The sequence below is a fragment of the Sparus aurata genome, chromosome 17 (assembly GCF_900880675.1).
Source record: "Sparus aurata chromosome 17, fSpaAur1.1, whole genome shotgun sequence".
NCBI lineage: Eukaryota > Metazoa > Chordata > Actinopteri > Spariformes > Sparidae > Sparus > Sparus aurata.
In genome coordinates, this window is record NC_044203.1 from 24,119,810 (window position 1) to 24,134,252 (window position 14,443).

The following is a 14,443-nucleotide window of genomic DNA, read 5'->3' on the forward strand; positions in this document are numbered from 1 at the left end:
TCTTCTCTTTTTCTGTCTTTTCTCCCTCTTTCAGCCTATAAGTGGATACATGGGGAGCTTAAGGGCAACGTGCCGCTCCAGTACCTCGCCTGGGTTACCTATCCCATGATCCTTGTCATGTTCGCCTCCCTCTTCTGTCACCTGGTTTCCCCACAGGCCATCGGTAAGCTCTCCATCACCTGTCAGCCTCTGTTATTCACTCTCAGCACCTGTTTTTTATTGGTTGTACCACAATTTTCTGCTTTCTGGTTGTAGGATGGCAGCACCGCTGTTTCTTTATTTATTGCACTCACAATCCTTCCACTTAGATGTCTTCTTTAGTTCTCCTTCTCTCCTCTGTTTTTTCTACAGGCTCTGGTATTCCCGAGCTGAAAACTATCCTGAGGGGTGTAGTGCTGAAGGAATATCTGACCCTCAAAGCCTTTGTAGCTAAAGTCGTCGGGCTGACTGCTGGCCTGGGCAGTGGGATGCCAGTGGGCAAAGAAGTAAGCAAACACCCCTTTTTTCATCTTTTCCCGATCTGTTTTTCTGTGTATCTACTACTATTGATCCAGCATCACTGTTATCATCCTCCTTTCTCTCTTTTTGTTAGCTCTCCACTTCTCTATCTGCATTTTCTCCAAGCTCAGAGGATAATAAATCATCTTCTGTCATATTTTTCCTCTTTCCCTCCTCTCACGGGATTGAAGCAAATTATTCAAGTCCTCAGTGAAGGAGTGCATTCATTTTCCCCATTACATTAGCGGGGCAACTGTCACATCCAGCAATTACACAGTGATATATCTGTTCTGATACAACATGTCCTAGTTTAGACTCCCTGTTTTACAGACAGTATACAGTGTCTCTTTAGATAACATTACATGTCGCTCATCTGTGTCAGTGATTTCCTCCCGTCACCTCCAGGGTCCGTTCGTCCACATTGCCAGTATCTGTGCTGCTGTGCTGAGTCGATTCATGTCCATCTTCTCTGGAGTCTATGAGGTAAGCCAAGGCCCTGACCAAAACAGCCTAAGATACCCAGAAGCCTTGTGTCCTTGCTGATTACAGTCAATGCACTAATGAAGTTGTGGAATGCAGTTTTTCCATTGTAACCTCCTTTTTGTCATTGTTGTTATTATTATTACAGGATTCCCACAGACTCAAAAATCTTTAGCTTTAAATTTGAATAGAATCAATTGTCTTGATTTTAGCCATGCTAGTCTCAAGTCTCAAGGAATAGCAATGTCTGTCTGTTGGTTGGTCCACCACTTTGATGGTGAGAGATAAATCAGCAACTGTTGGATGGTGATCCACTGACTTTATCATCTAGCACCATTATCAGGTTTAAATTTAAACTTTGTACAATGCTTTGGAAATAACTGATGAAATTCCCATGAGCCTCCGCTGCACTGCATCTGTACGGTTGATCAAACGTTGCGGTCAAAGCCTTTATCCAATAGTCGACATTGCTCTGCATTGACTCCACTTCTCAGACCCGTCTGAGAAGTGAAGCCAATGCGATTAAACCTGCATTCTTTCAAATTATCCAGCCTGGGGCAACTCCACTGGTTGCAAAAAGAAGTCTCATTGTATGTAAGCCTATGAGAAAATGACCCTACTTCTTGCTTGGTTCATTACCTCAGTAAACACTTTCCTCATGAGTTTATGGAATTAACCATTAGTTTCAAGTCTTCTCCAATGCAGCAATATGTTCATTTGTAAATTATTGCCCCATTTATTGTAAAATAAATAAACATTTCAATTAGGATGGAGGTGAAGCAATGCATATCCATTTCAGTTCCACCATCTCGTACAAATAAAGTAACTTCTGGCTCCAAAAAACACACACACAGCGACAGCCATAATGCCAAAATACTGTAAAATCTTCTAGAGACGGACCATTGTACCTGCTAGCATGTCTTTTGACTTAAATTCTTGTGTTTGATCAACGCTTTTTAAATTATTTCACCATCAAGACGATTTTAAATTACAAACATGCACTTTTTGAGTCCTTGACATTCATTGAAAGGTGCTTGAATTTGATGAAAGTGGGAACCCTGTAACTGTTGTTGTCTCCCATCTGTCTCTCTCCCACCCAGCCCACGCCCTGCCCTCCCTTCCCTAGTCTTTGTTTTGGCTCACCCACTCGCACCTCGTCTGTGTTTGTGTCTCACTGTATTAATAGTGTGATGGTAATGTCTGGCATGTGTATTAACAGTGACCTCCCATCTCTCTGTCTCCCTCTTCCCCTGCTCTCTCTATCTCCACCTCCCCATGGCGTTCTCATTCATCGCTGCTCATTTGTGTCCCCGCTCCTCCCTCTTTCTCCCTCCCTCGCTCCTTGTCCATCTCCACCCTTGACCCTTAACCTCAGAATGACACCCATAACCAGGACCTGTTGGTGTGTGCGTGTGCCGTGGGAGTGGCCACCTGTTTCGCTGCCCCCGTGGGAGGCAAGTTCTGCTCTTTTCCCCAACTCACTCAGGCACAGGTCTGCGGTCAGCTTCGTCCTGAAATAACATCAGCAACACATGGACGTTAAATCTGACCTCAGACCAGTGCTCTGCATCAGAAGTGATGAATAAAACTGCATGTTTAAATATACAGATTAACCTGTCATAAATTAAGCAGTTTAGCCTGGAATTGTAAAGTTTGACTTTAAAGGAACAGTTCAATATTTGGGGAAATAACACTCATACACTTTCCTTCTAAGAGGGAGATGAGAAGATTGATACAACTCTTGTGTCTATGCTAAATACAGCCAGCAGGGAATTAGCTTACCTTTGCATCAGGACTAAAAATCCACCTATCAGCACCTCTCAAGCTCTCTCATTAATGTGCTGTTTTGATATCATATTGTTGTCAAACTGTATTATGTGCATTCTTGGGGCAAAAACTGTTTATGTCAGAACAAAATAGAAAAAATATTAAAAGAACCACAAAATGTCAACTGCAGGAAACTTGGTTGCAGAGGCACCATCGCTGGCAGTTACATCTAAATAAAGTCTGTTATCAATACAATAGAATCAAGTCAGCTAATTTCAAAAGAGACTGACATGATTTGTATCTGCTTTCACTTGTCAATTAATTACTACTTATCTGTACACAAAAAGAGAAATGAACAATGTATGAATGAACAGGAGACTTTTCTGTACTTCCAATCAAATTCATGAGCTTTAGAAGTGCATGTGAATATTTTTATTTTTATATTTTTCCCTCTGCTTCCAAATTTTATGCTAAGCTAAGCCAATATACTCCTGGCTATAGTTTCATATCCTGTGTACAGACATTAGAATATCAATCTTCTTATCTAACCCTGACAGGAAAACAAATACATGTATTTCAAAAAACTTTTAATTCTTACCTCCTTCTTACCTTATCACCAACAGTAATTTGAATTAAACGGTTCTTTCTGCTGTCAAGTCGTGAGCTTCAAAGTTTTAAGCACCACAACCCTCTTTTTAATAGGCAACAGATTAAAAAAAAGTATATTCTTTTGATAAAAATAATGCAACAGAGATCATAAAAGACTCTTACATCAGACCTCATAATTCAAGGTCATGAATAATTCAAGGTCATTATTTTATGTCTGATTTTTTATCTGCAATCAGCTGCACGGGATTTGTCTCTTTGGACAATGTGACCACTTTGTTTCCTGATTGCTTAATAGCTTCCACTAAGTCTGATTACTGTCATTAGCATGTGCTTCCTCTGCTCGTGATTTGATTTTTCCTTCCTTCTTTATCACTTTTTTTTCTTTTACCATACTTTAGTGAACATTATTTATTCACTTTATTCCATTTTGCTTCTCTCTGTCAATTCTCCCCCCGTGGTTCCCCATTATGTCCTCTCCACCTTGATCTTTTATTCTCTCTTCCTCCAACTCACTCTCCTGTCTCTCTGTCTACGCCCTTGTTCCTCGTCACCTTCGTTTTCCCCCTTCATCATCTCTTGCCTTTCATCCCTCGTTGGCTCTCTCATCCCTTTATTTCCCTCTTGGTTTTTTCCTCTCCCTCTCTGTTTTCTGTGTCAGTAGAACCCTTATGGTTACACAGATATTCTGACTGTTGGCTGTGCTGTGGGGGTGGGATGCTGTTTCGGCACTCCATTAGGAGGTACTGTACGACTTGCACACTGCCTCTTACAATCAAAACTACTGCACACAACATCCCTCTGCTCTTTACACACTGTACTATGTCTTTAAGTTCCAGATGAAATGTATCAGGAGCACAGAGTTCAGAAAACTATTCATGCTTCTTATTTGAGTCTGTATTTTGTTAGGCCAAAGATATTGCGCAACTGCTTAATGTAAGAATAAAGCCCAACCCCTCCTGGAATTTTATGAACAATATTATTATAATATTGTTAAGACAAACACCTTTTAACCCCTTGGTTGACAGTCAGACAAACAAGAACTTTTTGAAGGTCAACTTTCATTTTTAGCTCATGTTAATAATCAAAGCTGCTGTATGTGATAAACCTTTATTTTTATTAGTGTTAAATAGCTCTAGATTCAGTGTTACATTGTGTTTGGTCATCAACCCATGTCTCTTCTCCACCTGCTCATGCAGTACAAGAGAAAATTCATTTTGTTGTATCCCTGTCCTCTTTATCCAATCAGGACAGAGATTTCTATAAAGATGTGGTCCTGTCTGCTCATGAACATACAGAGAGCAGGACCGCAGAACGAATCCTTACAGCAGCTTTAAAATACATGTTAGTTGCAACTATAATCAATATCCATCAGTGTGCATCTACATAACATCCCTCGACGTGCACAAGCTCAAAACATTTACAGCTCAGTTTTTAAATCACCATAAAAAAGAAAACAAATACATTCTGGGTCCTTACATATTGTTTATAGCATCCCTGTCTTCTGTTCAGCAGTTTTCATCTTGTTCAGAATAATGTGTCTGATGGCTCTGGTGTTTATTTTATTGCTTCACATGCTGATTACGCCTGTGTGTGTGTGTGTGTGTGTGTGTGTGTGTCGGTGTCGGTGTGTGTGTGTGTGTGTGTGTGTGTGTGTGTGTGTGTCAGTGTGTGTCGGTGTGTGGGTGCGTGTTTGGTTGAATTATAGTGTGTGTATATTCACTCCCTGTAGTTCTCCTGTTGTGTATAATTACACCCTCAGCTTCAAGTGTTTTTGGACTCATTCTGCTTATTTAACTAATTTCTGTCTCCTCTCCCTCTCTGTCTCTCTCTCTCTCTCTCTCTCTCTCTCTCTCTCTGTCATCTTTCTCAAACTCTCCTCTCCTCCTCCTCCTTCTCCTCCTCTCATATCTCACACCATCCATCCTCATTTTTCCTCTCCTCTTTAATCCCTTTTCTCCCTCTGTCCTTCTCCTCTCTCCCCCTCTCTCTCTCCACCACCACCAGGGGTGTTGTTCAGTATTGAGGTCACGTCTACCTACTTTGCGGTGAGGAATTACTGGCGGGGATATTTTGCCGCCACGTTCAGCGCCTTCATATTCAGGGTGCTCTCTGTTTGGAACAAGGATGCTGGTGAGGAGCAGAACACACAGACACACACTGTCTCTCTCTCTCTCACACCCACACACACACATGGACACACACACACACACACACACACACACACACACACACACACACACACACACACACACACACACACACACACTGTTGTAAAAGACTGCTGAGTTGGCATTTAATTGAAAGTAGCTGAATATGACCGCTAAGTAATATTTGCTTCTTTAGATAAACCAGAAATGTTTCAAGTCATCACCTACAGTATTTTCACAATCTACCAGCACCAAGGAATGAAATATTCAAAACTTGCATTAACATCACTGCGGCATGTATTCCCTTTACGGTGTCAGTTCTTGCAGTTTATCATAATCTCCAAATATTACGTTTTATAAATGAGCTACAACTCAAAGTCGGAAGTCTAATAATCATCTTCCAAAATATCTTACAACAAAGGTCAGTTGTCAAATGTTAAGTTCTTACAGTTTCTATCTTCCCCCCAAAAAATTTGTTTTCAGACACAGGAAGCAGCTGCAAAAGCGCCGATAAACTCACTGTACACTACAGATGGGGACATTTAGAGATTAGCTGGTGAACATGATGTAGCAGTAAGCAACTAAAGAACTACATATTTCCCTCAGGAGGTGGTGGGGAACAAAAACAGAGCTAAAAGGAGAGTTAATGTTGGGTTTAATTCCATCAGGTGGACATGTACTTACTCCAGTAGGATAATAATGTTTCTCTGTGTCTGTTGGATAAGCACCAGTGTGGCCAAAAAAAAGAAAATACATTTTTTAGGTTCAGAGTCCTACAAAACATATTTGAAATATATACAACCTGCTGTTTTGTAATTTTGTTATTTTTGTAATGAATAGACCCTTTTATTCATGACGAAAGGCTGTGTTCCCTCTTCCAGTACTCTATTATCTATATTATTTTAAGTCCATTATTTGATGTTCACCTAAAACTCAAGATATTGAGCAACGAAAGAATGAGGGACTGAGATTAATGTTTGTTTGAAGTTTATGATTTTCTTTGTTACTTTTCTTTTTCTCTCAGTCACAATCACAGCTCTCTTCAAAACTAACTTCCGGATGGATTTCCCTTTTGACCTGCAGGAGCTGCCTGCATTCGCAATAATAGGGTGAAGATGTTTATGAATATGTGTGTATGTGTGTGTGCAGTGATAATGTTTGCATTTTTTGCATCAGCTTTTGGTTTGCTATTGACAGTAGGGCAGTGGGAAATATTCAGTTCTTACCTAAGTAAAAGCACTAATCTAAGCCAGACAAAGTGATTGTTCTGCATTGAAAATGTGACTTATAGCAGCATGTAGAAATAGTCCTACCTGTGTGTGTGATGCAGTGAGAGCAGTAAGAACAAGTTTTTTCTTATGTTTAAGGATCTCGTGTGGCTTCCTGGGGGCGTTCTTCGTCTACCTGAACAGACAGGTGGTTCTTTTCATGAGAAGACCGACAGCGCTCACACGCTTCCTAACCAAACAGTGAGATCCCAACAGACAAACACACACACACACACACACACACACACACACACACACACACACACACGCACAAACCGTGCATTCCCTGCTGCTGTGGATTAATGGACCCCTCGGCTCTAAAACTACAGTGATTCTGGTAGCAGACATTGTTCCAAGGAACTCAAACCATTTGCGCATTCAAAGCCAATTCTTCTTAATGTATCTCAGCTCCACCCTCTGAACTCATCAGTCTCACAACACTGGCCGGGACAGCAGCAAAGCCTTAACAACCATTCAGCCAGTTATTCACTCAATGTGGAGATTCACTTATCCTCTGAGACTCAGCAGTCAGGGAACATTAGTCTCCACCATTAGAGAGCGTCGAGCAGCAGCACCAGGAGAGCTGTACAATCAGTGGTGGTACACACTCACGCTCACAATGTTATTTCTGTTACAAGCATCACTTATTCTGCCTGTTGGGTGTTTCTGAGAATACACCATGCTTCTTGTTAATGACTGAATGTGCGTGTGATTGTTTGTTTGTTTGTTTGTTTGTTTATGTACACCCAGTCGATTAATCTATCCAGGTGCAGTGACGTTTATCATCGCCACCTTCACGTTTCCTCCTGGATTTGGACAGTTTATGGCTGGAGAGGTGAGACTGAATCAATCTCACACACTTTGAATTCTTTTTAATGTGTTTACATCAATATTTATGATATCTTTGAAAAACTAGGCCAGGTGGATGTAGATCAAGTGGTCTAGTCAACTAGCAAATCGCACTTGAATCTCTGCCTGAACTGTGGGAGAGTTGCATTATAACCTGGGTAGTTGGCAGGTTTTCACAGGAACTTGTGAAAATATGATGATGTTTTCAGATTTTTTTTTATCGTCCATTATGAGTCTGACAATGTAATGATTGAATAATTTAATATAATTACCTGCTCCTGGCCTTACCGTAGGACGTGATGTGCACACAGCTGCATTGTTGAAAAAGAATCAAGTTAACCAGTTTACGTGTGTTTGTCTCCTCTGGCAGCTGATGCCCAGGGAGTGCATCAACTCCCTGTTTGATAATTTCACCTGGACCAAAATCTCAGGATATCCTCCTCCGCCTGGCCTGGGTCGCTCATCCGCATGGCTCCATCCACATGTCAGCGTTTTTGTCGTCCTCGTCCTCTTCTGCATCATGAAGGTACCTCTCCCCCCTGCTGTGTGCAGCTAGTGTTCCTTTAAATATATGTGAGACATGGAAAAAAAAAACCTCTAGGATTGGTCTCGATTCTACCTTGGTCCTGTTTTTGTGCTGCAGTTCTGGATGTCAGCAGTTTCCACCACGATGCCCATCCCCTCGGGTGCCTTTATGCCAGTGTTCATATTAGGTAAGAGGATTTTGTAATGCGAGCGCAGTATCTCCTGCTGAGCTTCAGTTCAATTTGTCTTTACCAGCACGTCTTATCTCTGTCCTCAAGGAGCTGCTTTTGGTCGCCTCGTAGGAGAGATCATGGCCACTCTTTTCCCAAATGGAATCCTGTTTGATGGGATAGTCTACCGCATCCTGCCGGGAGGTTACGCTGTCATTGGTCAGTCTCTTAATCTTAGATCTGAACTCAGGATCCCATTGACCTGGAGACTTATTGAAGGCTTGTAGATTTGAGAAAACTGAAGTAACGCCTTAAATGAATGACTTTTAAAGTGCTTATTTTTTTTTGCTAGACTTCTGTCCATCCTGACATTTAAACTGCTCTTCCTACAGTTCAAATATGTTAATCCAGCAGCAGTTTAGGATTAATTTCACCATTATCACTTGACTTGGTGGCTGGAAACAGTGTAATTACCCAAAACATTTCAGTTTTCTCAAATTAAACCTTTTTAAAAACTCTTGGCTTGATGTGTACATTTGAATACTTTTTGAATCTTTAATACTATTACTATTTAAATACTTTACATTGTGACTTCTGCCTATCTTTTCAGAGGAATCAGATGGAAGAATAACGCTTTACCCCAACCATCTGCTTTCCACCAGGTGCGGCGGCGATGACGGGAGCCGTCACACATACCGTTTCCACTGCAGTAATCTGCTTCGAGCTGACCGGTCAAATCTCCCACATCCTGCCCATGATGGTGGCGGTCATCCTTGCGAACATGGTGGCCCAGGGTCTGCAGCCTTCTCTCTACGACTCCATCATCCAGGTGAAGAAGCTGCCCTACCTGCCTGAGCTGGCCCTCGGGCACATCAGGTAAAGTGAAACCCTTATTCTTTGTGTTTATGTTTTCCATACAGCTAAGAGACAAATATTTATTGTTCTATCTCTGTATCCTCAGCAAATATAACATCTTTGTGGAGGACATCATGGTGCGCAGAGTGAAGTTCCTGTCTTCTCATTCCACCTATCGGGAACTGAACCATTTGCTGGAGAACACAACGCTGAAAACCATCCCGCTGGTCGACTCTAAAGGTTGGGTGACTTACTGATATTGCTTCCTCCTTTATGTCTGTTCAGTAATTGAAGCTACAGCCAGGAGAAAGTTATGTTAGCTTAGTAAAAGGACTGAAAACAGAGGTCACAGCGAGCTTAGCTGTGTCCAAAAGGTAATGTATTTGCCTACGAGAGAGTCAGATCAACAATGCAAGAGTCGAGAGAAGTGCCGGACCAAGCCAGCACCCTGCTGTCTGTAGCTTCATAGTTAATGTATCAACATGAGAGTGGTGTCGATCTTCTCCTCTACCTCAAGAAAGCAGATATTTTCCAAATTGTTTGAACTCTTCCTATAACACTTCTCTCTTCAGAGTCCATGATTCTTCTGGGCTCTATTGAGAGGACGGAGCTTCAAGCCGTCTTTGACTGGTGGCTCTCACCAGAGAGGCGAGTCTTTGAACGAGGTCAGAGCTCACCAGGCCAGGGCTCCAAAGTCAGCTGGGAGTCCTTCAGCTTCGTGGACGAGGAGGGCGGAGAGGAGGGTGCAGACAAGGTGAAAAGAAAACATAGATGTACTCACAGGAAGTAGGTTAGCTTGAAAAAGGTATGATGCAGTTACCAACCATGTTGTTCCTGCAGACTGCTCCAGTGCAGGAAGAATGTAACGGCCCGATGCCGTCCCCTAAACCTCAGGAGCCCTCCACCAACCACACAGGCTCCGGTAACATGACATTTCCTCAGCGCATAAAGACAAGTCCACCCGTCAAGTGTCGCATCCTCTCTCCTCTTACATGTGTTGCCATATCTCGTCCTCAGACAAGCGCAAGCTGCCGTCTGTCAGGAGGACCCTTCAGAGACTCTTCTCCTCCACGTCGTCGTCAGGCCAGACTGACACTCAGGTACGCCGCTAAGATCAACCTTGCATGCTTATCATTTTGACCCCTAAAGCTCAGAGCGCATCACTGATCTGCTGTCGAGCGAGGCAGTGACAGCTCAGGCAGGGGCATCACTCCAACATGGCAGCTCGAGCCAACTTCACTAATGCGATGGGGTGGGCAGGACATGATGCATACATGAAGGAGTTGACATGTTTTGCAGTGGGTGATGACATTAAACCACCAGGGGTCATCTTATCATCATGTATGGCTTTTTCATACTGACTGACTACCCATCCATCTGTCCCTCGCTCTTTCTGTTCCCGTCTTTCTTTAGGAGACCACGGCCCCGCCGCTGACCGACACCATGTCCCCAGAGGAGGTACAGTATCTTATTGATTCAGCATCACACAGCCAATAATGAGACAAACCATCCAAAGAAAAACATTAGATGCTCAGAGTCCATCTCTCTGCCTTGTGATTGGCTGTTGCAGATCAAAGCCTGGGAAGAGGAAGAGCTGGACAAACCAGTCGATATGGAGCAGATTCGTATAGACCCCTCCCCGTTTCAGCTGGTGGAAAGGACATCTCTGCACAAGGTGACCGCAGCAACACCTGGCTGACATTTACACACCGTGATGATGCAGTTATAAATCGTGCACAGTAACCATTTCATATTTACACGCAGCAGATTGTGGAGGGAACGATTCGACATGTTGGGAGACGTATTTGTACTTTTTTGTCACAAACAAGATAACACACGAGGTTCGCGCTGCATTGAGACTGACTTGCATGGATAAACGCAGCCCTGTTGTTCATTTGAATGGATCCATTAACTCAGCGGGAGTAACAGCACAGGGGGCTGCACAAATAAATTGCATGGTTGCCCATGATAAAAGGATAAGAAGGCTCTACTTTTAAAGCACGCTTGATTTTACTGTGTCCTGCCACTAGTTTTATATTGAGCATACAAACATGTGAGTGGTCAGTCTTTTCATCTAACTCTTGGCAGGAAGCATTGGTCAAGCATTAAAACACAGGACAATGTACATTTTCACACATTTTTCACACACATTTTTACACTTATTTATTTATGTTCTCTTTTGTTACATTTTATAGGAGCCTATAAAAGAGAGCTGGATAAAGTCTTCCTTCAGTTACATTTTGAGCACCAAGGGGTACTGTCATGCACAAACAGCAATAATGCTGTAATGTTAGCTAGGTAACTAATTAGCTACTGAGACACCAGCAAACTCATTGTGATAGATGTATTGCTAGGCTGATGGAGCCACTACATCCAAATGCAAAAACGGAGACGTAGGGCTAAATGGTACACGTAGGAGCAAGGGATGTATTGGGATTGGACCTAAAAGTCAGGATGTCCGCTTGAAATCTTAAATTTCATGCTGTAAAACAGCCATATAGCTCCTCTTTTACGTGTGCAGAAAAAATTTTTTCAAGGATCAGTGCAGTCATGCAAGCACAGCACTGTCACACCACAATGCATTTAACACTGACTGGATGTTGTCCTTTCTCTTTCATTACTCAGACCCACACTCTGTTCTCTCTGCTCGGTCTCAGTCATGCCTATGTCACCAGTATTGGAAAGCTGGTGGGCGTCGTGGCACTGAAAGAGGTAAAGTCACTTTTTCTTTTTTTTTTGGTCCATTTTTCTCTTTATCTGCATGTTTTAGTCAGCCCTCTTGGTTTAATGCATCACGATATCGAGATGCGATGATCTCATGTTGTGGGCAGTCATTCTGTCACAGAGTGCATCATGCTTTACGCTCTAATTCATGTGGTTATTCCACTTACCGCCTACAACTCATCTCCCCGGATGTTCTTTTCAGTGATACAACGTGTCACTTCAACACATGTTTCAGTGCTGTGTTTGCTCCAACCTCTTTCTCTCCTCTAACAGTTACAGAAAGCTATAGAGGGCTCAACTCGCAGCGGGGTGAGACTTCGTCCCCCTCTGGCCAGCTTCAGAGATGCCAGCAGGAAAGCCAAGAAGCACCAGCCACCCTCGTCCACCCCTTCCTCACCCACTCGGGACAGAGACCTGTGGGGGGAGGGGAGCAGGATGGAAGGGGAGCTGGTCAGGAAGGAGTCCAAGGAGGATTCTCAAGAGAAGGCATCATCTTCCCGAGGAGCTCCCGGGTGTGACACAGATTCCTCCTCCCCCAGCAGCATGGGGAGTACCAGCAGCGGCTCCCCTACCACGAAAGGAGCTGACGGTGCTTCAGAGGAGGCAGCGTCCCCCTCTACCTCCTCCCCTACCTCACCTTCACCCTCTGCCTCACCTGTGTCACCCACCAGCCCTGTCCTCACACTGTCCTCCCTGCAGGAGGAGAGGGAGAGTGAGGACTCAGATGAGCCCATATAGACGGGGTTTAAGAGAAAAGACTTTTTGATTTCACTCCTTTCTCCTAGAGACAGCTGCTGTCTGGGCGGAGGAGTCAGGGTCACCTGCAGACGTTCAGCTCACAGCGAGCAGGACGGGTTGGTGCACACACAGCTCCTGAAACTTGTAGTACTGGATATTTTTTCTACTCTTACGACAATCTCACTTTTTCACTCAGAATCTCAGGTGCCTTCCTGTGTCTTTTGACCTGCAGACGAACAAACACGTTCCGTTCTACATGTCACTGATGTTCAATGTCCATCCATATCTCGGAAATGTTGAATGTAGCTGTACATCATTTATCAATGTCTGTTAATTTCACAAAGTACCTTTAATCAAACATTAACTGACAGCAATGAGCTGTATGATAATGAAATGATATATCGATGAAGACTTAATTAATTTGACCCAGAGGTCAAACAGATCATGCATTTAAAGTTTACTGATTGAAGTTAATTTATCTTATATCTTATCATATATTTTCTGTATGGTAAATATTCAAATCATTATTACCTGTCTGTAATTTTTAAAGATAATAAATATTAAAATTGTCTACTAGCTTATTTTAATTATTTACAACACTATGGTGACGATTAGAAGAAAAACTGCAGTCGTTTTAGCAGCTCTGTGGAGCTGTAATGAGGCACAGCACAGTGGCATACTAAATGTTAAAATGCTATAGTCACAAAGTTGTTGTTCAATATGTTGGCATGCTAACATTTGCTAATAATAAGCATTGCAATGTTTTGCAAGAAGCGGTGTTCAGACTTCAGCCCTGGTAGAAAAAAATGCAGCCATCTCATTCATTTGAGTGGAGCGACTCCAGTGATGCAGCGGACTGCGGGAGTCCTCTCGCAAAAAAATTGAACCTGGCATTGCTGCTTCACCGCAGTGCATCATCATCATCTGACAAGGCATTTCAGTGCCAAATCAAATACAAGCAAGTGTGCATTCCTGGTAGACTACTTAAAAAAATGAATTCTGTATTTTTGTTGTTTAGCTTGCAACTGATGAAAGTTTAAAAAGTTGCGGCCATGAGAATTTCAAGAGTTATAAAATCTTGTCTGTGACTTTTATGAACTACAGTGTATATAATGTGATATGCCTCCAAAGTCATATATCTGTTGCTCAAGGAGGCCTTAAAGAAAAAGTTCACCCAAAAATGAAAATTCAGTCACTCTCTACTCGCTGCCTGAGAATTAGACTCAAAAATCAATTATCTTTCTTTAGAACCGTTTTAAGAGTTTTCCTACATAACATAGTGTTGCTTTAATTGTCCTTCTAAGCACACACATGGCTTGCCTTGCCTTTCTGTTTCTCTCTCACGGCAATGTTTTCTGCTTTCTTTGTCAAGTAAGTTGTATAAAGTCGCCAAAAAACACACCGTTCAGAATTTTTTTACTTATTATTCTCTTGTCATCACAGCAGGTGAACCTATTCTGGAGGAAGACATCACAACAACCAGGTGTACCTACAAGCTTGTACAAAACAACAGCAGAAGTAGGTCATCATAAAAATAGGCGAGGTCGCTCTCATTATCTCAGATGGATGAAAATAAAATAGCTTAAAATGCTCAAATGGGTCACCAGATATACATGGGCAGTCCCCCCCCCCCAAGTCAAGTCTATGTGTGGGAAACACTAGTCAAGTTTTACTTGTATAACTTTACAGTACAGAGTCGAATCTGACCTAAACTTGTTGGATAAGAGTCCTGGCCTAAAGACGCTGATATGCCAATATTCGGTTATAGTAATAGCGCCACCTTGTGGCAACAGGAAACTGCATTTTTCTATAC

General features: G+C 42.5%; 1 protein-coding gene across 4 annotated transcripts in view; it reads left to right on the forward strand.

Moving 5' to 3' along the window:
• The window catches only part of clcn1b (chloride channel, voltage-sensitive 1b), a 30,084-nt gene extending 16,878 nt beyond the window's left edge, over nucleotides 1-13,206 (forward strand). For 3 of the 4 annotated variants that reach the window (XM_030393091.1, XM_030393089.1, XM_030393092.1), the window contains exons 4-23: nucleotides 35-163; nucleotides 352-485; nucleotides 904-981; nucleotides 4,016-4,094; nucleotides 5,359-5,484; nucleotides 6,526-6,610; nucleotides 6,869-6,970; nucleotides 7,520-7,604; nucleotides 7,989-8,144; nucleotides 8,262-8,331; nucleotides 8,422-8,532; nucleotides 8,976-9,189; nucleotides 9,275-9,408; nucleotides 9,741-9,922; nucleotides 10,009-10,090; nucleotides 10,186-10,268; nucleotides 10,582-10,626; nucleotides 10,739-10,843; nucleotides 11,794-11,880; nucleotides 12,166-12,630. In XM_030393091.1, coding sequence (XP_030248951.1) covers nucleotides 35-163; nucleotides 352-485; nucleotides 904-981; nucleotides 4,016-4,094; nucleotides 5,359-5,484; nucleotides 6,526-6,610; nucleotides 6,869-6,970; nucleotides 7,520-7,604; nucleotides 7,989-8,144; nucleotides 8,262-8,331; nucleotides 8,422-8,532; nucleotides 8,976-9,189; nucleotides 9,275-9,408; nucleotides 9,741-9,922; nucleotides 10,009-10,090; nucleotides 10,186-10,268; nucleotides 10,582-10,626; nucleotides 10,739-10,843; nucleotides 11,794-11,880; nucleotides 12,166-12,630 — 2,552 coding nt within the window. Of the gene's footprint in view, nucleotides 1-34; nucleotides 164-351; nucleotides 486-903; nucleotides 982-2,353; nucleotides 2,433-4,015; nucleotides 4,095-5,358; nucleotides 5,485-6,525; nucleotides 6,611-6,868; nucleotides 6,971-7,519; nucleotides 7,605-7,988; nucleotides 8,145-8,261; nucleotides 8,332-8,421; nucleotides 8,533-8,975; nucleotides 9,190-9,274; nucleotides 9,409-9,740; nucleotides 9,923-10,008; nucleotides 10,091-10,185; nucleotides 10,269-10,581; nucleotides 10,627-10,738; nucleotides 10,844-11,793; nucleotides 11,881-12,165 lie in introns of all 4 variants that reach the window. The other variant, XM_030393090.1, reaches the window with a different exon arrangement.
• Nucleotides 13,207-14,443: the final 1,237 nt, after the last annotated feature.